We start from the raw sequence: 24,075 nt of genomic DNA, 5'->3' as shown, positions 1-24,075 counted from the left end.
CAGGATGCGGCGTTAAACATCAAACAAACAACAATATGATGTTCTTCGATGTAGCTCTGAAAACCAGAAACTGTATCGCCGTGTACACCATGCATGTAACACGATGGGATAACTTGACAACTTACATTCCATGTATGTGGACCTGAGGCCTTACTTACACTAAACAGGGTTTATACATTAGAGTCAATACCAAAAACTGTTCCTGTTTGAAGGCAATGTGTAACCTCGATAAATGTGGATTACTGATACAATGCCTAGCGCCATAACCGGCCGAAATTTACATATGTAGTATAATGCCGAACCACTTAGATGGCAATTAGTTCATTCAAAGGCTTCGAGAAACTCAGTGAATATTATTTTACGACCTTTCGACAATATCAAAGCTATATCACGGCGGTCTATAAATACTGGACTCAAGACTGAAAATACACAATCATGGATCTGTATTAATAAAAACAGTTCAAAATATAGCACAATATCTAAAAATCCGTGTCTAAAATATAAATCCTACAATAATGTAACATAGAAATCTAAAGACATACTGACAGTATCTCTGGCGACTGTGTATTATAGCCTCCTCGCTGAGTGACATCCTGTGGGCCAGGTTTGGCGCAAGCTGTGGACCCGGTTTGACACTGACGTACATATATCGCAGATCTACAGGTATCGATTTGAATCAAGTGTAACAGATGTTTTGTTCGAAGAGGTGTGTTATTGATTATTAAAATCATTAATACAAACTTCTTGAATGTAAACCTGTTGATTAGTGAGCATGTGAATGAATATTGTGTCACACTACTGTCAGCAAGATTACAGCAGCAATATTTGTTAACCATCTGCTGTTGAGAACCTGTCTCGATTATCTCCCGTTCCATTGGAAGGTAAAAGACGAACCAGTGATGAAAACTATGTCAACGGATCACTGAAAATCAATAATGACACCAGGTTTTCGTGACAGCAGTGAACAGCATGAGTAATGGTATTCACAACCAGGGCACGACAGACAATTAGTCATGTCACACATTGTAACCACCTGATCTTCATAACCATAGTAGGAAGAAGTCTTTATTTGTACTAAGGCCATTGGCCCATATACAATATATACATTTAAAATAGTGTTGTACATTAAAAAAGGTAATGTCAGGTACACATTTACAGATTTACAAGCTTTTCATAATTACGTCTTCTTTCATAGCTGGAATACAGGTATTTACATAGTTTTCCAAGTAATTGTTTGCATCAAGATGACAGCAACGTTTTAAATCTATGCATATTTGGATTATGGCAAAATGTTGTTGGTAAATACAGTTTTCTTATATTGCTGTAATATTCACATTCTAAAGTAAAATGATATTCATTCTCTATACTTGTTTCACAGATGGGGCAGAGCAGTAAACGTAAATCAATATCAGCCCATCTACCTTCGTTTACCTTAAGTCTTAGGAGCCCGATACTTTATTTCAGTAATAATGGAAAGGTATTTTTCTGGTTCCAAGAGACTTTTAAACTCTTTATACAGGATGTACCTAGAACTAGCCTTGATAGTACTATCCCATGATTGGTAGAACATATTTATCATAACGTTTTTAAAACTATTCATGACTGAGCCAAACTACTCCAAATCCGTGAGAAAATAATATGGAACAAATAGAAGAAGCGTGGTTATGATGACCACACTTGTCGTTATAAACAAGCATATTATAAGATTTTCTTGGTATCCTATCTTCGTCAATTTCAATCACTTTTAGCCAGTACTTTACAGAACGACACATAGCATTTTCACCGACCGCATTCCCCATACACAATAGCATTTGGAGTTTACAAACCAACGTTAAGAAATTTCTTACAAGCCATAATATGCACTTGTTCTATTTTTTCAAATCTGTCTACAACCCATATTTCCGCACCATATAAAAAAATAGGTTGAATCTGAGTATCAAATATTTTAAAGAAAACTGAAGTGTCAACAAAACCAATCTTCCGTAGATTGCGAAATATTTCCATTAAAGCACGTTTACCCCTTGATGCTAGATCTGAAACACACTGGTTCATCTTTGATGTATATGAGAATACAAACCCTAGATATCTATAGGAGTTGGCGGTTGGAACACGTTTGCCTTTATAGAACAATTTCTCATGAACAGATAACCGCCCTCCTCGTCTAAATACATCAACACTCGTTTTATCTAAATTTACCGTTAATCCATGTGAATCTGCAAATTTTTCAAGAATATTAAGTTGGTTCTGCAAACCAGTTACTGTGTCAGAGACAAGAATAACATCATCGGCAAACAATAATAACAATATTTCAAACAGGTTTGGAAATAATTGTACGCCGTGTTTCCCATGTGATGAAACATCATTTGACAGTTTATTGATGAAAAAGGGAAATAGTAGAGGGCTTAATATACAGCCTTGTTTAACTCCGTTAGGACAATCAAAATATTCTGTATAAATGTTATCATTACATCTCACACACGCTTTCACGGAGTCATAGATTCCCTTAAGTACTCTCATCATCTTTCCGACCAAGCCTACATCGTGCAGACACTCCCATAGCTTAAGGTGATTTAATGAATCAAACGCTTTTTTTAAAATCCACAAAAGCAACGTATTATTTCCCTTTTCTTTTCGATAAACATTTGTTAACAGATGCATTCAACGTGAATATGTGATCAGCAGGAGAATATCCCTGTCTAAAGCCTGCTTGTGTCTTGGGTTGTTTACTTCTTATATTAGCCTAGTTTGTAAGTCTAGAGTTTAAGACACTTGTGTAAACCTTACTAATTGTACACAATAGAGATATCCCTCTAAAGTTATCTGGATTATTTTTGTTACCTTTCTTATGTAGTGGAAGGATGATAGCTTTCGTCCAGTTCTCAGGAAATAATCCAGAATCAAATAACTTATTGAACAAATTTCGTAGGAAAGGAGTTATTACATTTTCACAACATTTTAACATTTCAATGACCACGTCATCAACACCAGGGGATTTGCCCCTCTTTAAACGATGTATAGCCTTGTAGATTTCTGAGTCGGTAATGGGCGACTCCAAAATACACTGGTCAATCTTATCAAGTATAAAATCTTCATGATATTGACATTCGACTTCAGCATGTAATACTTCTGTATACTGAACTTTTAACACAAGGTACCTTCATACAGTCAGCGGCACAAAGAACAACATTAACAAATTTTTCGAGGGCAAGATTGAACTCAAAAGTTAAAAGATCGATAAGCTCGTTGAAGGATGGACATAGATTTGTTATGCTTCCTACAAACACATCATGCTTACGAGGGTTCCATTTATGTTTGTGTGTTTTGGTGGAAAAATAATCCTCACTTGCAGATACTTTAGGGAGAAATATGTCCAAATGTAGACATACAGGCATATGTTTTGACTCAACCCTTGTATCCACAAACATGGATTGACAACAATTGTGAACATTAACTGAACCTATAAAATAATCGATTACGCTACATCCTTGATCTGCTATGTTAGTGAAACTACCCTCTTTGACTCCAGTTGTCCTGCCGTTGAAGATATATAAATCATGAGTGAAACACAGTTCCAGTAGCTTACGACCAAAAGCGTTTACAAAAGTATCACATGACGTTGTCTCTTTTGTACTGGAACAGGTGGTTCATCGGGAAAAGCTGCATTGATTGATAACAAGATTGGCAGGCGTGTCCATATTCAAAAGTACATTTGAAATCGGCATTGATACATCAGCCTCAAATGTACACAAAGCTACACATCATAGCTGGAAGACTAATGGACAAAAAATTTGTTTCTTGTTCAGCATACAATGAGTTTCTAAGCTCAAAACACAGTTAACAGTTGAGCAACACATGGTCGCCGAGTCTGAAGATTAGTTGCAAGCAGACTATTTCTAATCGCCTGGTCATGAACTATGGTGACCTCGCGCAAGTGAGCAGCGATTGGCTGTTTTGGGCTCGATTTCTCAAGACTGGTCTCTGATTAATCGATCTTGGACTTGTGTTGTTGACCTAGGCGCCCTGTGCGGGGCCGATCATTTACATGTTGTGTCTGCAGAGACCTGTTCCAAAGTCTGCAATTTGGCTACTTCTCGCAGAGTTCTACCAGTTTGAAGCATGCCACTAGCCCTTAGGCGTTCATCACGTGGACGACGCATTCCCAGTCTGATCGCAAATACCGCATTAAAGCAAGAGTAGGCTTACGTGTTACTGTGGAGGATGAAAACTAATAATACTAATGGCCCAGGGCGATTTGACGGCCTTCCACTCAAGTGTGTAAAGCAAGTGGTGTGGTGTGGTGCGTGCGTGCGCCAGCGGCCTGTAAGTGATCAAGTCTTGACAAGACAATCCAATGATTGATATTGTGAGCACCAATCCGATGACACCTAGTCACCGAGCTTGATCACCAGCCTCATATGACCACCTTGGTTTCTGGGGACCAATTCTAACTCAGAAGCCGCATGTAATCAGATGTACTGTATATATCGTCATAGCATAATTGCAAAATAAAAAACACAAATATACACTTGTGTGGGGGCCTCCATTAAACTTCCCGAGGCAAGGTAGTTAATTGACTTTTAAAGTCCAGTTTCGACCCTTGCCGAGCTAGGCTGGAGATTCTGGACTCGATCGTAGCGCCACCAGTGGCAATAAAATGTTATGTTCCCCCGTCGGACCAATCAGATTCAAATTCTCATATCACTTGCATTTGCTTCAAGGTAACACACTACCAAGTGTTTTCCTATAGACTCCTATAGTAACGTTATTTTTTTTTTAAATAACTAAGCATTCAACAGCTATTACCTGTACGTAAGTGCACAGTTTTGCCTTAGAGTAGCAATAAAAACAAAAACAAAATGACTAGCTTAGCCAGCTCCTTCCTACAGGAAGCTAAACACACCACGCTCACTTCCGCACTAAATTGTCACATTCAGCATAAAGACTTTACTAAATATACAAAGACATGGTTAGATTTAATCACAGGATGGATGTACATTTCAAAAACACAGCTGCCAGATGATTCAATCTGCACTGAAGGCTTGCTAAACGACTGCTTTTGATTTGGTGTAGTAGAACCTCAAGCGTCAAGTAAAGACGATCAAGTAAAGACAGCGTCAAGTAAAGACGATCGCATCGATGATAAAGATGTTTTTAATAATAAAACAGGTTTCCCCTCGCGAAGTGCATCAAATCACTTAAGCACCTTGATTAAGAACATGAAAAGATTTGGAAAGAATCTGTCGACGCCAAGTTGACGGGACTTTTAAAGTCAGTTAACCCCTTGCCTTGGGAAGATGTCCCTCAACAAGAACCTTCTGTTCCATTACGCTGTTTTTACGACCAGTTAGTGTGGAAATGTGTCTGCTGGGACATAACATGTGCTATTTAACCTATCCCTTTTAGCATGATATTGAATTCGTGATTGGTCCAAGAGGAACATTGTATTTTAGGATTAAAACCACACTTAAAATTACAATACATGTATATCATATATATTTGTTCAGATAATATACATACATACACAACAAAAAACGTAATACTTTTATTTTCTTTATTCAGACAAAAGTCTTAAAATATACCATACAGTCTGTGTTGGATGTTAGTATACAGCAAGGCAGAGTAATATACGAAACTAAAGAACACGTCTTGTTGCTGCAGTGCTTATTCAGCATACAGATCTATTGGTTTCTATCGTTCACTAATTCCCATGATAAAAACCTGATGAATAGCAATTACTGTTATCACAAACTTATTCGCCTTTAAAATGTATTTTATTAAGAAAATCGGTATAAAAAGTAAAAGCCTAAAACTAAAATTAATAACTGTCATTTACGTCTGTGACAAATATATTGATATTACTGGTGAGAGTAATACACCGACATTTTGTGTTTGGACGGATATCTGTAAAATACATGTACATGGAAACCATTATAATGGTCCTCCGTTAGTCCCATGTAAAGAGAACACACCAACATCAGGTGTAACTGTATGATATACTACTGAAGTCATGTACTCGGGCACTACATCATTTTGGCTTTGTGTGATACAGAGGGACATCACAGGGATGTTCACATCATCTACAGGTTCCAGGTACTGATGCTATAGTGAGGGTTCTTACATAAGGCATTCAACCCTAGATCATGCAAAATCAAGAAAAGTCATGAAATTATGGGTTTGAACATATAAGAGACAACAAAGTTGGTCTCAGTATTGTTTTAAGGCTTGGTTGATGGATATCCTAGCACACATTTTATAGAGAAAACCATTGTATTCAAATGTAGCTTTAATTGACGTTGGTAAAACTTACCACTGGAATTCATTGATATATTTCTATTCAAAGATTTAGTTTGGATATAACAGCTACAATTTGATATAAAATTACATCTGTCTGCTCCTAATCTTAACAATTTTCTACTTCTACAGTTGATAAAATTATTTTTTATCTTATTGACTCGGCAAAAATGGTAAATGCATGCCATGTTTTATTTTTATTCAAACCCTACGATACGAAACAACTTACAATGTTAACATTTACTTGCTGAAACCTTTATCAGTTGTAGACCATAGAAAACAATTCTTGTGTTTTTGAGCCATCGAAAATTTGATTGTAGTTGAAAATATTTCGAAACGAAAAGGCATTTTAAAACACATAATCTAGTTCAAGGCTTGTCAAGGCTGTCCACTCTTCTCCTAATTTAATCAAACAATTTTCAATCAGTTTAATTCAAACCACATTCAGGGCCCCTGTCATTGAAGTCAGGGCCATGTAGTGTTGATCTGTACAATTTTAACCTAGTGTGTAAGAATCTGACATATACAAAAATGTTACATACATACTACAGCAACCATGAATAATATCAAGGCACACATATAGAGATGACAAATGGGAGATGAAATGTGAGTTTACTGTTGGCTTGACATGCACCTGCTGTCTGATTCATTCGAAAATATCCTAAAAAAGCGTCTTATCGCCACAGTTGAAATTTGGCAGTCAGACAGTCAGAACGTTCCTTAGAAATCCCCAAAAGGAAGTGTAAAATTCCCCAATCTCATGCAGGCATCTCACAAAGGCATATGTGCACACAAAAATGACAAGCTTTGGTAACAGCTCCAATATCTTGCTGAATGCCACACGTACAGTTGCATTACACCGGATACCTGTCGGCCATATTTGTTTGATGCTTCTTATACATAGGCACACTGCAGCGTGGCTATTTGCAAAATAGGGACGTAAAGATCAAAATAGGCAAAAAAATCACACGGCTTGCATTTGTAGGGTTAAATATAATTCAACCATGAAATTGAATATCAAAGCAATCCATAAACATCGAAAATCACACATCAACATCGAAAATAGAAGTTCCAAAATGGTGTGTGGGTAGCCTCGTCAGTCACATGCGTCAGGGTCACATTTAAACAAAAAGTAGTAGTTTTCATTAACTTTGGTTACTCAAAATTACTGACGAGAGATTTTATTACAACGCAAACCCCGAAACCCTGTGTTAATTTAGCGAGATCACTAAAAATGGCAGCTGAACAAGTAAGAAACCATTACAAAGAAAGGAGGCCGCGCACATCCATTACCAAAATGGAGGAAGGTGTCTGGTATACTGCAATCTAGCCTTTTCACCATGTACAACCATGCATTAGTAACAGCATTCCCATAATGCACTCACCAGAAAAACAAATCAGGGTGTCCATGTCTTTTTGATCATTTCCACGCAAATATTGTCTAAGTCATTCATACTTCATGTCAAAACATCTGGATAAATCTCAAAACAAGTCGTAACATGCTCATGAGTTCTTTTAACAGTTACAGCAAAGAGCTGTGGTCTGTGTGCCGAGTTAGAGGAAGTGAGATCATCCTCTGATATCGTACATGTTGCACTTGAAGAGATTACACAGAAGACAACACACATCACATATACACGCTGTAATGCTGGTTGTGTATATTATCACAGAGAGCTCTACGACACAACTCCCCACACTGTCTGGGCGACATGTGTGGAGGTGAAAGTGCTAATCCAGGGATTATATATACATGACTTTGCCACATCTGTTTGGTAATTAACAGTTCAAAATTTCTTTTCAAAGGGAGATAAATACTAAAACATGATTTGCACATCATCCTAATCAAACATGATGATGTGTAAAAGAATCTCCCCTTTTCCTTGTGAGAGGGATGCTTGCAACACCAGAAGGGAATGGAAATAAAAACGAAACGTGCCGCAGACTTTATGATGATGTGGGCCTAAGAACCAAGACTATTAATTTTTTTAGCCTAAGGGATACAATACCTTAGTGTTACAAAGTGTGACATAATGGACCAAGCTCAACTGGGCAAGTTGAGTGCCTTATCTACCTACCTCTAGGAGATTCACTATCTATACGATTCATTCCAATTAAATGACCATCAAATCATAAACAAGTGAAATAGTCATGAGGTGCACCCATTATGTGATATATCTGACAAAAATGAAAAAGTAATTCAAACTGCTTACAAGTATTAATTGATACAAACTTAGATGTCTTCTGGTAATGACAAATATTGACCCAGTTAGCAAAAAAATATGTTGGGAGATCCAAACCGTTAAAAATCATTGTGGCTTATATAATTTCAATTTAGACATTTTCTTACTCCAGATTTTGTGTAAAAAAGAACTTTTACAAAATAAAACAAGGAGATTCCTTTGTGTAACTACCATACTACAAAAATTGAGAACATAATCAGCAGATACATACAAGGTAACCACTTCTTATGAAACTTTTGTGATACAAATGTTACCAAAGAAATATTTCAGATCTATATTAACTAAAGGATACTAATATTCTAATCAATGGCTTCCAAGAAAGAATATGTTAGACTGGATGAATTCAGCCAATCCAATGCCTCCTTACATCTGATACTGAGCACATGAATGACCAAAGGTTAGAGTTGAGAAGGTGGGAGGGTAAAGGTGATTATGAGGTGAAGGCTGTATACACACGTCTATGTCAATTACTGCACACTATGTCATAACCCTGAATATTTGACACACTGCATCTTCCAGTGATATACTTCAGGCTATAAGGAAAATACTCATGGGATGATATTTGTACAATGAAAGAAGATACACATAACATGAGTGAACACATACATCTTCCCGAGGCAAGAGCGTCCACTAGCCTTTTTATCAAAGTCCTGTTTCCACCCTTGCCACATCAAGCCGACTTTCCTGTGCTAAATATGATTGGACTATCGCACATACTGACAGTCCAATCAGAGAACGTTTCACAAAATCAACATCCACAACTTATTTCTGTGTCAGGGATGAAATAGCAAATGTTTTCATTATCTCATCGACTAGGTCCTTGCCATGTGAAGCCATACAAGATTTGATTGGATATCGTGTTTTAATTACATGGGGCACAACTCGTTATCTACGCAAATTGGCACCGGGGTCGAGCCAAAAAAAGTGGTCTTCATGTGGCAAGGGTAGAAACTAGGCTTTGATATAGGCTAGTGGACATGCTTGCCTGGGGAAGATGGTACACGCACAGGTAGGTGATCATTGTTATAGTGGGTTAAAATATTGAGTAAGAACGAGAACCCACTAGAACTATTACCACCCACCTGTACATGTTAATGTTAATGCCATTATTTAGTCATTTATTTGCTGGACCACAGATTGGTCTACCAAAGTCAGATGTTCGAGGAGGAAAAAAATAAATGACATCTGCCTCATCCTGGAACTTTGACTTTCAAACTCTGTAAGTGTGTGAAATGTTGACTTTTCTTGGAAGACATAGGGAGTTCATTTCGGTACACAGTTAAGTGCATCTGTCAAGAATAAGGGCAGAACTCAGGATTTATTATGCACAGAATCAGCGATGATGGGTGATTTGGCAAAATATGAATATCAAAGTGAGCATCACATTAGTGTTGTCGATGGTATTTTATAAAATCACAGAATATCTTTGCAAATTTGCACAAAAAAGTAAATTTGGAATATTTTTTTTCAAATTCAAATTATGGTCAGCATATCCATGATTCAACAATAAAAAATAATGGCATTATGACAAAAACATTCTACAGACAACTTTATAGAAAGTTTAAGTCCAATATGATATCCAATGTACATACCAAGTCTTGGTCTTTTCTATGTGAATATACAACATGTCCTGCACTGACTGTATACAATCATACAACCAACTACAATCATGTACAATCATGCACTTGTCATAGCCACGCTAACTGGTCATATATACAATTATTCACTGTAAAATCTGTATATACAATCATACACTATTTACTGAGTACATGCACAATGTACCCATGTATATATATAAAATCATGCACTGTGGAATAAGTGTGTATATACAATCATGCAATATGTAATGAGAGTATACACAATGTATTGAATGCATAATCATGCACTGTGGAATTAGTGTGTTTATACAATCATGCACTATGTAATGAGGGTATACACAATGTATTGAATGCATAATCATGAACTGTGGAATTAGTGTGTTTATACAATCATGCACTATGTAATTAAGGTATACACAATGTATTCAATGCAAAATCATGCACTGTGCTACAAGTAGTAAAATACAATCTGCAATAAGTGTGTATACATTGTATTCATTTATATACAATCAGTTACTATTTGCCTGGTATTACAATGCACCACATACATAAAAGCATACATTTCAAACAATACTCATGTACATTGTACTCACAGTCAATACAATGGTGAATTGTTAAAAGACATATTTACATGCACAAAATATATTGCATAGGCAAGTAGTCAGATACATTGCTGTTAAAAATACAAATGCTCTCTTGGTGGGATCTTCATGATCAAGCAATAACTGTTTTTATTTTTATGTTAAAAAAAAGTCATCTGTTTGCATGTACCGCAGCAAAAACTAAACACTCCTGTACACAAAAATAGACTGGACGGTGAAGTAACAGTTTTCAAGATGGCACTTGTCCTTGTAATATTGTCATGCAGAATATTTCATAGAAAATGTCAGAGCAGTAAAAATATCACAATATTTCTAGTTACATCAAGACACATCTGAGACATGGTGTATGTTCTACTGAGACTAACACAGAGATGGCACAATGTTAGTGTTTAAGTAGTGAGTGAGTTGGGTTTACCACTACATTCAACAGTATTTAATACAGCTTGTCTGCTTAATTTGTGAAGACAGACCAATGTGATGCAGGTTTTAGACACTTGTCACTCTGCCAAACCCAGCATGTCATTTTGTACTGAGAGTGAGTGAGTTGGGTTTAATGCCACTTTGAACAGTATTCCAACATGTCAGCTTGATGTGGGAGGGAAGCCCAAAGTGATGTAGGTCTTAGGTGTTTGTCACTTTGGCGAAACCCACGAGCACGGGTATGGTCCTAACAACCTAGAAACATAACTGAGGCGAACTGGGATTTGAACCCACGAAAACATTTCCTAGAGTGCCGACATGACAGAACACAGCGAAATGCAGTTCCTTAAACAATTGGACTTCCCTCGTGCTGAGAAACCAAGGATCATTATGGGGGAAAATCTTTGATTTGGGAATCCTGGCAATACTAAGGGATGCAACTCTTCACAGCAAATAGGATTCCTGAAGACCAGAGGACACCACTGCACCCACTGGACAATCAGCAATACTGAAGTATAATTCAGACAGAAAATGTAATTTCTTTCCAAACTCTAAGTCAGATTTGTGGCTAGTCCATCATAACATACCCTTGGTATGAGCGTTACATGAAATAAAGCATACAACTGAAACTGGTCACGCTTGACCACTGTCCACCATTTTCCGGACTTCAAGTGGTTAGGACACAGACGCCACTGTGCAGGTGCTCTTGCAAGGTTATCTGTGACAGTTAAGTATAACACCAAAGATTAGTTCACAAACATCTGCAACAGAAGCTGTGGTCAACAACAGTCTTGCAGTGAGACAGTGCAGGTGCTTGCGTGCATCTCTCAAGATAACTACCTCCTGAAAACATGAAACATCAGCAGTTTCCAAAGGGTTGTTCTGCAGTGAAACAGTAAGCAAGTCCGAAATAGCATTGATCATGTTCGTTGATGTACAATATTGGAGCTTTCAACAAATACAAGTGACGCAAACTATTTAACAACATCTGACACACCATGCCCTTGGGACAAATATTCCAACCCTGTTTCTAACAAACTCTTATGGACGGTCCTTATTTGATGCTCAGTATTTGCATGAATGTGAGTTAACGTTGATTAACACTGCTTTCAGCACCATTCTGATGCTACATTTCCTGAACTCTGTAGTCTATCTTGTTCAATACAATTCCCTCCAGCATTATATATCACAGAATCACAGCTGGTATTGTCTGACAACAATATCATTGTTGTCGTCCAGCTCGAGGCGGATGGCCCCTCTCCCCCTGTGGGAGGCTGGGTGGGTGGGGCGGGCTGGGGTGGAGGAGAAAGGCTCGGTATACGACTTCTGGTCAGAGGCGCCACCTAGACTAGTGCTGTCAGAAAGTTAAGGTAAACGTGCAAACAAAACACAACGTGCAAAGAAAATGGAAACATGGTAAATGGTAAACACAAAAGAACACATAATCTTACCTACAAGACTTATTACTGCAAATCCATGTTTTTAAACGTTGCTCTTTCTTTACATATCAATTTTTACATTACTTTCTTCCAAAGAATCGATGCTAGTTTCTTGCCCAAAGCAATGTACTATTTAATATGTCAAGGCAAGTTACTGCATAATCTGTTATGTCGTTTTTGGTTTAACGCAGCACTTGGCAATATTCCAGCCACATGACAACAGCCTGTAAATATTCAAATCCAGACAAGACAATCCAGTGATTGATATTGCGAGCAACGATCCATGCTGTGGGGTTAATGATGAAACGCTATCAACCAAGTCACCAAGTCTGACAACATGATCGCCTTACGACAAGCATAGGTTGCCGCTGACCTATATTCTTTCCTATGTCCCTGTGGGTGGTTCCAGCAAGTAACAGTTACCTACGCCATGTGCAATTCTATGTCAAAGCTGGCACACTTCATTCACAGAGTCACTGATCATGTTCAGTGAGTGGGTGAGCTAGTGACGACTTGTACCCAGGAATCACACCAGTCTCTTGTGACAAGCATATGGTGAACTAGTCTACCCTAGACTTCACATGGACTCCTGTTTTGGGAAGTATGAGCGACATCAATCTGTGCTTACAGTGAGGGTCAGTGTGGATAGAAGGGAAATCAATGTTAAAGTGTTTGATTATCATTTTATAAGTTGGAAGAACATGAAAACATGACACCCTTTTTGATAGAAACTTCTTTCACTCTTTGTCACAACATTTCAGAGCTATTTCATGCTCCTTCATCGGGTGAAGTAGCTCTGAAACATCACAAAGAATAAAAGAAGTTGCAATCCATAAAAAAATGTCATGTATTCAAATAGATGTTAGTCGGAACACAAACACAAATCCAAAGCAAATCTGATTGTTTTGTACACACCTTTGGCAGTGTAGATATACAAATAAAACATTTTCAATTTCAAACATAATCCAAATGAATTAATGGACCATGAGGGAGGCCTTAACTCACTCTCCATTAGAATGACACATAACTTAGGATCCTGTCAGTGGCCAAAACGATTGCATCCAAAAGAGGGAGGGAAATGACAATCAGTATTAGGAGAATAGGTACAAATCATCGACGTGAGGATTGTGAGAATATGCGAGAAATACCAAACTTAACCCAACTGTTCCTAAAACAGACTTGTCCAACATTTCAGAGGTCGGATTCTATTAGGGAGTCATCATTATTGAAATCTGGGTAAATATTTTAAAAGCTTGTATGTTTTATCACCATCCTTACAGAGGTTGAACAGAATGTTGATATCTCATATAAGAAATAAATGACTCATGGTCATTGTTAATCAATAAAACACTGCAGAGAGAATAAACCATGAGGGCGCATTCCTCTCATCTCAAACTCAGGATAACTGGATATACTTTTAAATAAACACGGTCTCAGGGTAACTGAGATACTCCAGTTCTTCAATAAAATAAAGTGTAATGTAAAATTACTTCCTACAACAAGCAGCTATTCTCTGTGCAAGCAGCAAAAAGGTCAAAGGGACATATGAAGCTTCACCTACCCAAGTATTGGCAACAAATAGTCACTGAGAAAGAAAGAGCTGACTGCATGAACGAAGAGGACAGGAAACTCTCATCCTTTGCTTCTTGAATCACCAACAGCACAGGAATTTCTGTATTCACCATGATAAGCGCCCTGCTCTAATGAAGTGACCCCAACCAACTTAGATGACATTATATAATATGTTTGTATATTACAGATATTTTTCAGAAACATAACAACCCAGTAACCATTATTAAAATAGTGCTTGACCTCTGATATAAATTTAAATTGTTTATGGTTTTATCAAGCACCACTTCAGTCAACTTTCTAGCAGTTATGGCACTTATTACGGTGAATATGGTAATAAGCATGATCACAAGCTGGAATTCACTGAACCCTCAATGGCATCCATTGAGGTTGGCATCCATTGAGGTTAACACTGATGGAATGAGGATGCAGGCCTTCCAACAGGAACTGCTACTGATGATGTGATGCTGCATCCCGGCAGCTTACGCCACATGTACTGAAGGATACATCGACCCTGCGTCGGAGCCGGACTGCCGGACTATGGAAGCCCCAAAGCTGATGTCCTGCTGGAAGCGGTGTAGCCACTGCTTGTGTTCCGCCAGTCTGTCGGAGGTGGACACCCCAGGCTGCTGGTGGGTCTCTAGCAGACTCAGGCGGTACTGTCGCAGCTGTTCCCTGTAACCATGGCAACATGCAGTCTGTTAGTGTTTGTCTTCAGATATCACAGAATGAAACAAAACAGTATTATTCATTACAGCCTGTTAAACAATCTAAGAAAATATGAGGATAATATAAGGGACATAAAACTAAAATGATTTGTTAATACGGAAACTTGATTATCCAGATAACTTCACTGAAAACAGAACTGTCTGGATTAACAGAGAAAATAAAAGAAATATATATGAGAAATCAGCAAACAGCACATTCATCATAAATTTATATATGAAGTAAATCTGATTGTATATTTTGATGGGCCCCCATAAAATGTTCTTTCCACAGGCAAAAGAGGCGGGGCCAATGCTTCATATTAGATGGCAGATAATTTTCTTCAATTCTAAACAACATTTAATGGACATTGAGATGCTGGCCCACTTGAACATGTTCAAGTATACGACAATTATCCCAAAGGTTATGAGAAATAATTTCTATACATTCATCTCAAAATGATTGACGAACACTTGACTTTGGGATATGATTTAGTTGCTTTAAAACTTGGTTGTATTTGAAGTCAATGACCTCAATGTTGACTTCATTGTTACGACTATATGTATAATATCAAATCATTTCGATTAGCTTCACAAATCTGAATGGAACTTAATTGAAACAAATTGTTGATGTGAGTGTGTTTAGGACAGTTGCATCTATATAATAACCAATGTTGATGTTAAAACACAGCCAGTGAAGCCTAGTACACTACCCACCTGACCGGGGGATGACCAATGCCCACTGATCCTGTGGTGAGAGTTGAAGCACTCGTCAAAGGTGGTCTTCTGTCTGTAAATACAAAGAAATGTTGCAACATACATCATCACACCGCTTCAGTATGTACTGCTGATACAAGTATGTTTAAGGGCCAGTCATACTTCTTCTTAGTAATCTGTTTATGTTGTTCTTACTAATCTGTTTATATTGTATAATCTGTTTATGAAACAAAAACATCTATTCTATCAGCACTGTTGATGCAGGTCTCTCTGAGGCTCAATCAGAAACTGTTGATACAAGACTACACCAGGTCCAATCAGTATTGTTGATACAAGACTGTAAGGTCCAATCAGGATTGTTGATACAGGTCTTGTAGTGTCCAATCAGAATTATTGATACAAGACTGCAAGATCCAGTCAGCACTGTTGTTACAAGTCTCTTTGAAGTTCAACTTAGCACTACTGACAGGACTATGGACTTTATCCAATCAGTGCTGCAGAGAAGCCAACAGGATCAGGAGACTGATTGCGCTCATACATCAATCCGTGCTTCTTCCAGGATCCAAGGATTTAGAACTGTTTGATCCCAAAATAAAGGATTGGTAAGAGTCCTAACAAAGCAGTGACTCTTTCATCTTTACAGAAAGCATCACAGTGGAGTAGCTGCCATTGTGTCCTGACTGAAGCAACTTGCTCTCCTCTGCAGTATATAGAGGAGGAGCAGAAGTAGCATCAACAGTCTCCTCAACATCTCATTGCTGTCACATCTCTTGTAAAGGTTTTTGCTTGATTTATCGTTGACAATGGAATCTGTTTTAGCAGCCACCCAGCTGAGGAACCTGCTGCTGGCTCATGACAAGGCTGCGTTTCAGATCTATGCACTGGGTAAGTCCCACATGACAGTCATGTCACAGTCAGCAATGTTAAAGCTATATGATTATCATGACAGCCTGTAAAAGAAATGAACCAGGCGCACAAGGTTTTACTTATCTTAGGGACCTGAGCTGGGTTTAATGCTGCTTTGAACAATGTTTCAGTTATATCACAGCATTTCAGCCTAAAGTGGGACGTATTTCAAGAAAAGTCCAAAGTCTTGTGAAACCCAATGGCATGAGTCTGATGCTGACAAACCAAGGATTATGATGCGGGTGAATGTGGGATCCTGGCACTTCTAAGGGATGCAACTCTGCACTGCAACTTGATACCTGGATATGTCAATAACATGCAATCCAATGATTAGTGATGTTTTGCCTATGCATATTGAACTGCCTGCAATGTTTCCAATGTGTCATTCCAGATCTGGAGGTTCACAGCCTCATGAAGAAGATGACGAAGCAAGTGGTGGACGGTCACATTATCCATGGTGTCCAGCTGGCCCAGAGGAGGTGTGTCGTGGAGGGAGTGAAGGAGATGTTCAGCCTCTACCGACTCAACAAGTGGAGGGAGGTCCAAGCCTGTATCAGCACCATCACCGGGGACGAGCACCAGCTACACACAGATGTGAGCGGGGAGGACCTGCCGGACGACAGCAGGATAGGGGACCAGGATATCACCAATGACAGCCTCACAGAGGACCAACATGTCACAGTTGAGGAACATCAGTTGAGGGCTGAGATGCTGGGAAATGAGTCTCAGAGGGATTTGGAGGAACAGCAGAATCAGGAGAGATTGGAAAATGGACTGAATGTCTGGAGTCAGCATCAGAACCACAGTCAGCAACACCAAGACCGTCTTCTACAGCATGATCACCAGGACCAGGACCACCATCTACACCATCAACACCAGAGTGGGGACCATCTACTGCAGCATCAAGGTCAGGTTGGCTTGCTTTATTGGAACCCCCCAACACAGCCAAGGGTAGAGGAGGACATGGACAATTCCTTCAGCAGTGACAACGAATCCTCCATGGACCTGAACTATGAGGACGGGTACAGTGAGGATGAGGAAGATGGTGGCACCATCTACTGCCATGGCAGCTACAACCGCTACATGGTGACAATCACTCGAGGCCTATGTCTGGAGAGCTGTGAGCTCCACCGATGTGCTTGATGATCTGTATCCGAAGTGTACATGAATACCGTGATACCTTCATGTTGTAACTCACCAATATATGATTCTGTGATACAATGTTTTGTATGGAGTGATGATTGGTAAAATAACAGCAAAAATGTGCTACGAACATATGTTCTTTTCTTATTAATATTTATGATCAATCTGTGCTAAGAAATAAAGTATTGTCACCTAGTTTTGTCTCGTCTTGTCTCCTTTAAGCATTCAAAATCTGACATCATGGCAAACCCATGTCTGCTGTCACCATATATACAACCTGATTCCCCTACCTCCAAAGTACTTCCTCCATTTCCTCTCCAGTGACACCTCTGCTGTGTGGGCCAGGTTGGAATAGTCCACTCTGTGTAGGGGAGAGTGGCTGTTGATGGAAAACCAACTTAATTTATTATCTATCTAATTAGAAAATACTGTATTTATGTAAAAAAATAAAACTGTGTCACTCAAGTGAAGTGATAATGGTAGGCATAAACTCCCTTTCACAGTGCTTCAAATACTATATTTATGTCAAGAAATAAAAGTGAACTGTTAATGGTAATGGTCAAAGATTTTCGTTAAGAACAGTAAAAAAATACCCCCCCAAAATGAAAATGTTCTTAAAAACAAGATTTATAAATCATTTTCTTTAAAAACAAGATTTATTATCTCATCAGTGAGATATTACTATGGGTGGCATAGTGCACATTTAACAGTCCTGTGGATAACTGCCAGTTTCTATTGCTGAATCTTCCATTAGGTTTACAGCTGGGATCAAGGAAAGCATCATATCTTGCACTGTTATTCTGTTATTTAATAAAAATGTCAAACATTATCAGCAAAGATTCTAAGGTAATCCAGCAATTACAAATTACAACAGCAGAGTACGAGACACTCCTGTATGAAAAGTCTGTCTACAGGGAGCACCAGCAGTACTTACACATATCTGTTGTCCGTGGCCCAGCTGGAGTATGGGGTGTTGGGAGCGTGGGGGACGTAGATGGGGTACTGAGGGTTGGTGGATGCTGCAACAAAACAGGCAGCCATGATGTACTGTAGATACTGAAATAACTGCTGGTCGATCCTAATTTCAGAAAGTCCCTCGTGTCTGCACTCATTTATTTTGTAAGTGTTTCCATTCATTTAAATTTTTTCGATCATGTCACTGTTACCCAAGTTTTAAGAAACAGTTAATTCAATGCAGACATTTGGTTCTTTCACTGCCACCGTTGACTATAGCTTATCGCTATAACTTTGAACATTGTTTTTGCCTGTGGGTGTTCACTGTGGGTGGTGGCTGTGGGGTAGTGTGTAGAGTGAAGTGTGGCCACCTAGGAGTAGGTGGTGGCTGGGGGTAGTGTGTAGAGTGAAGTGTGGCCACCTACCTGAGGAGTGGGTGGTGGCTGGGGGTAGTGGGTAGAGTGAAGTGTGGCAACCTACCTGAGGAGTGGGTGGTGGCTGGGGGTAGTGTGTAGAGTGAAGTGTGGCCACCTACCTGAGGAGTGGGTGGTGGCTGGGGGTAGTGTGTAGAGTGAAGTGTGGCCACCTACCTGAGGAGTGGGTGGTGGCTGGGGGTAGTGTGTAGAGTGAAGTGTGGCCACCTACCTGAGGAGTGGGTGGTGGCTGGGGGTAGTGTGTAGAGTGAAGTGTGGCAACCTACCTAAGGAGTGGGTGGTGGCTGGGGGTAGTGTGTAGAGCGAAGTGTGGCAACCTACCTAAGGAGTGGGTGGTGGCTGGGGGTAGTGTGTAGAGCGAAGTGTGGCCACCTACCTAAGGAGTGGGTGGTGGCTGGGGGTAGTGTGTAGAGTGAAGTGTGGCCACCTACCTGAAGAGTGGGTGGTGGCTGGGGGTAGTGTGTAGAGTGAAGTGTGGCAACCTACATGAGGAGTAGGTGGTGGCTGGGGGTAGTGTGTAGAGTGAAGTGTGGCCACCTACCTGAGGAGTGGGTGGTGGCTGGGGGTAGTGTGTAGAGTGAAGTGTGGCCACCTACCTGAGGAGTGGGTGGTGGCTGGGGGGTAGTGTGTAGAGTAAAGTGTGGCAACCTACCTGAGGAGTGGGGGGTGGCTAGGGATTAGTGTGTAGAGTAAAGTGTGGCCACCTACCTGAGGAGTGGGTGGTGGCTGGGGGGTAGTGTGTAGAGTGAAGTGTGGCCACTTACCTGAGGAGTGGGTGGTGGCTGGGGGGTAGTGTGTAAAGTAAATTGTGGCCACCTACATGAGGAGTAGGTGGTGGCTGGGGGTAGTGTGTAGAGTAAAGTGTGGCCACTTACCTGAGGAGTGGGTGGTGGCTGGGGGGTAGTGCGTAAAGTAAATTGTGGCCACCTACATGAGGAGTAGGTGGTGGCTGGGGGTAGTGTGTAGAGTAAAGTGTGGCCACTTACCTGAGGAGTGGGTGGTGGTTGGGAGTGGTGGCTGGGGGGGTAGTGTTTAGAGTAAAGTGTGGCCACCTCCCGGAGGAGTGGGTGGTGGCTGGGGGTAGTGTGTAAAGTAAAGTGTGGCCACCTACCTGAGGTGTGGGTGGTGGCTGGTAGCGTATAGAGTAATGTGTGGCCACCTGCCTGAGGAGTGGGTGGTGGCTGGGGGTAGTGTGTAGAGTAAAGTGTGGCCACCTACCTGAGGAGTGGTTGCTGCCCCCTGTGGGTGGTGGCTGGTGGGTATTAGTGCTGATCATCCCAAGCACCCGAGATAGCTCACTGTTGATCTTGTACAGAGACTGGGCTAGAGGGTTACTTGGGCTTGGTGCTGACTCGTTGTGGACAGAGGAGGAGGACCCTGGGGCAGGGGGAGTGTGTTGATGCTGATGCTGATGCTGGTGCTGATGTTGCTGAAGTTGCTGATGCTGCTTGGTTAATCCTGAAAAGGCAATCCTCCATTTATAACTCTATCACTTATTGACAGTCACTTCACTTCAAACATATTCACAAATGGAGGGCAGCATACCAGCTATTGCAGAACATGTTGTTTGTATCCCACCTAGATGTTACCCAATAAATGAATGCCCTTTACAGAATGATGAAAGTGAGTGGGTATGGTTTAACACTGCTTTGAACATATAACATCCAAATCCTCTCCAACAACCTCGGCAACTTCACTAAAGGAAAACAACAGAAGCAGTTCACATTACTGCCACAAGCCTTCTATCAACAGAGATCAGGGCTACTTCATCCCATCTGCCTACTATGAACTCATGAGCAATAATCGCCCCACCTATGTACACTTAATCCTGTGTTACTGGCTTCCTCATCACGTGTTCTGTGTCCATCATGTTGTTACAATATTATCCTTCTGTTGTTATTACTTAACCAACTCATGTGAATCTTGTGTATGCAATTGTTACTGTTAATCCTCTACCATATATACAGTCAAGACCCGTTAATCCGACAGGGTTGGTTGCATATGATTATGTCGGATTAACAAAATTATGCTGTATGACGGATTCAAAATATTTTAAAAAGCATAATCTGGAATGGAAGTCGCCAGTTTGAAACTAGTTCCGCAAAGCTCAAGAAAGTTGCTTTCTTAGTGGCTAATGTCGACTTCCTGTTAGTCATTTCATTGGTCGGTCAAATTTGGAGAAAGGTCGTTCTGACGTGACCTGTAATGGGATGTCCTCAGCGGTAGCCAGAACTTCTATCTGGTTTTAATGATATTGAGGTAATCTAAGCATGTGATTAATCCTGTATTCTTTATTTAAAGCAGTAATTGTTTATTGTTAAGCAAGTTTATCTCTGCAGCCGTTTTAATATGCAGCTACCAGTCGACTCGTCTTGCTTCAAAACACGGGGCTGTGTACTCGCAGACAGATGGCCACGGAGGATGCTGATCACTGTGTCGGATTAACAATTTTGGTAATTCGTTGCAAATAAGGTGTGTCGGAGTCAGAGTGCGAGACTGTCGGATTAAGGGGTCTAAATAGGACTGATTTAATCAGTTCCCATCATTAGTGTCGGATAAAACCGATTTACGAGACTTGACTGTATTCTGTACCATGTACATTATTCAGTCTTGCTTGACAATGGTATAAGGATCCTTTTACAGTACAATAAGGAAGTTGTTATCCATAAATTATGCCTAATTTGTGACTGATACCTAGATAACTAAAATTATTGAAAAACGTTCATGTCAAACTTTACATGTTTTTATAACATGGGCAAGCTACTAGTCAAGGCCTTGTTCAACAATGCGATAGTAGGGCAAAGTCTGTCGTAACTCCCATACTTTAACGTACACTTATGACAACCAAAGCAATACAACTGCTTTGTGGAACAAGGACATGGCTAGCCAGGTACCTGAATGTGTTTCTGAAATTCTGAAATTGTCATCAGCTGCAAATCATTTCGATACAATGCCCAGTTAAAACCTTGCCAAAACATCCTCATTGTGTCACATAACAACTTGTGGAGATGTGGAAATCTCGTCTTATAATAATCTGTCTAATGCTGGTGAAAACATCCTACCCTGAATGAAGTTGTCGAGGTTGTAGTCAGTGCTGCTGATGCCGCTGCTCTCGTCATCATCGCTGATGTCGAGGGATGGAAGACTCATAGGCTTGTAGCGGTGTTCATAGGGAGTGTACTCTGTCTCACTGTCACTCACCTGGAAGACAAGCATTTACAAGCATGTGTGTTATACTGATTTAATGAAATAGTGCCAAAATTCTTGTATTGGCCAAGCGAGTGCGATAGGAAATGTCTTCATAAAATATTTAGTGTGATGTTAGCTCTACGATAGGTATACAAAGTCTATGAAGTTTAATTAACGTCATCGGTTGATCACTGTCGGTCCATAACAGAGTTTTACTAAAATACCGGTAGTTACAATGCAAGAAACTTACTTCAAATTAAATTTAGATAGGCAACAGCACTCAAACTGCTTTTTCCAATATCAATCTAATCATAAATGTTGGTGATGATATGAACCTACAAATTATGTCTCCACTTGAATCAAACTCGGACATGATACAAGCCTATGACCTCAAACTTTTCCAGGGACTTCTTCCATAAAAGGAATAACTCATGAATATTAATGACCCCACCACCTAGTTTTACGATGTTCGAAGATGTGAGTGTTGCTGTAGATTCTACGCAATGTACATCCAATCAGAAGTCACAATACTTATTTCAAGTAGACAAAATAGTGATTAATAATACGTTTTTTAACGTAGTATATATTATCTACATGTGCATTTAGTTTCGAATGTCAGCCCACCTCAAACTTTCGAGTAGACAAGAGTTAGAGTCAGCTCCCTTCTCGAAAACCAATAGTTTTGCCTAATGTTGTTTCTTAAAAGTCATGTTCGGGACATTTTATTCAGTTCGAATTCTAGGTCGACTCTTCATCATCAAATATATACAGAAAACAAATAAAAATAATGTAACACAGATTCTAGCACAGACAAGCTCAACGATGTGTGAACTTAGCCATCAATAGTTAAGGGACACAACCAGGAACAGAAACCTGTGAATCGTGTATATATTGCTCACATTGCAGTTCTCTAGTTGCCTTATCTTGAGCTCCTTCTCGCGGACGAGTCTGGACCCAGCGGCCATCTGCACCTCCATCTGATCCAGCTTGAGTGCCTCCATCTCCAGACTGGACCTCACATCATCCAGCAGCCTCGCACTGTCATCCGGCAGAGGCTGTGGAGGAACAGTGTCATCATAACAAGCTGAGCTTTCCCCTCTGGCATCCCACCCTCCACTCTACCTGCCTACCATTCTACCATCTGACCAACCATTCTATACACACACCATATTACCTTCTGAACATTCTACCTACCCAACCTATTACCCACCCACCATCCCACACTCCACTCTACCTGCCTACCATTCTACCATCTGACCAACCATTCTATACACCCACCATATTACCTACCAAAACATTCTACCAACCCACCATATTACCTACCGAACATTCTACCTACCCACCATATTACCTACCCACCATCCCATCCTCCATTCCACCTATCCTCCATTCTACCCACCCACCATTCTACCTACCACCATCAAACCCACCATTCTATACACCCACCACCTACCTACAAATCCATCTCACCTACCATTCCACTATCCATCATTCTACCTACCACCATCTGACCAACCATTCTATGCACCCACCATTTCACCCTTCCTTACCTATCATTCTACCTACCCATCATCTGACCCACCATTCCACCTACCCACCATCCCACTCCTATTCCACCTACCATCCCACCCACCTACCTACCCACCATCCAACCTACCCACCCACCATCCCACCATTCCACGTAACAATCATTCCACAAACCCACCATCCCACCCATCTGACCCACCACGTCACCTGCCCACCCTCCAAACCACCATTCTACATACCTACCAGCCCACATACCTACAATTCTACCAGTCATTCTACTACCCTATATCCCACCCATGATCCTGCTCTACACCCAACCATCCTACCCTCTGACCCTACCAC

General features: G+C 40.2%; 1 protein-coding gene across 1 annotated transcript in view; it reads right to left on the bottom strand.

The window, feature by feature from the left end:
- Window positions 1-6,974: 6,974 nt before the first annotated feature.
- The window catches only part of LOC139473947 (centrosomal protein of 164 kDa-like), a 47,013-nt gene continuing 29,912 nt past the window's right edge, over window positions 6,975-24,075 (bottom strand). Inside the window, exons 27-34 of the mRNA XM_071256784.1 lie at window positions 23,106-23,261; window positions 22,080-22,218; window positions 20,236-20,475; window positions 18,564-18,648; window positions 17,920-18,008; window positions 15,581-15,653; window positions 14,667-14,834; window positions 6,975-12,505 (exon numbers count right to left, since the gene is read on the bottom strand). Of these exons, the coding sequence (XP_071112885.1) occupies window positions 12,346-12,505; window positions 14,667-14,834; window positions 15,581-15,653; window positions 17,920-18,008; window positions 18,564-18,648; window positions 20,236-20,475; window positions 22,080-22,218; window positions 23,106-23,261 (1,110 nt within the window). The 3' untranslated portion in view covers window positions 6,975-12,345. The remainder of the gene's footprint in view (window positions 12,506-14,666; window positions 14,835-15,580; window positions 15,654-17,919; window positions 18,009-18,563; window positions 18,649-20,235; window positions 20,476-22,079; window positions 22,219-23,105; window positions 23,262-24,075) is intronic.

The sequence above is a fragment of the Haliotis cracherodii genome, unplaced genomic scaffold (genome assembly GCF_022045235.1).
Source record: "Haliotis cracherodii isolate W230 unplaced genomic scaffold, xgHalCrac1.p SCAF_3, whole genome shotgun sequence".
Taxonomy (NCBI): domain Eukaryota; kingdom Metazoa; phylum Mollusca; class Gastropoda; order Lepetellida; family Haliotidae; genus Haliotis; species Haliotis cracherodii.
This window is presented reverse-complemented; position numbering and strand designations above follow the sequence as displayed.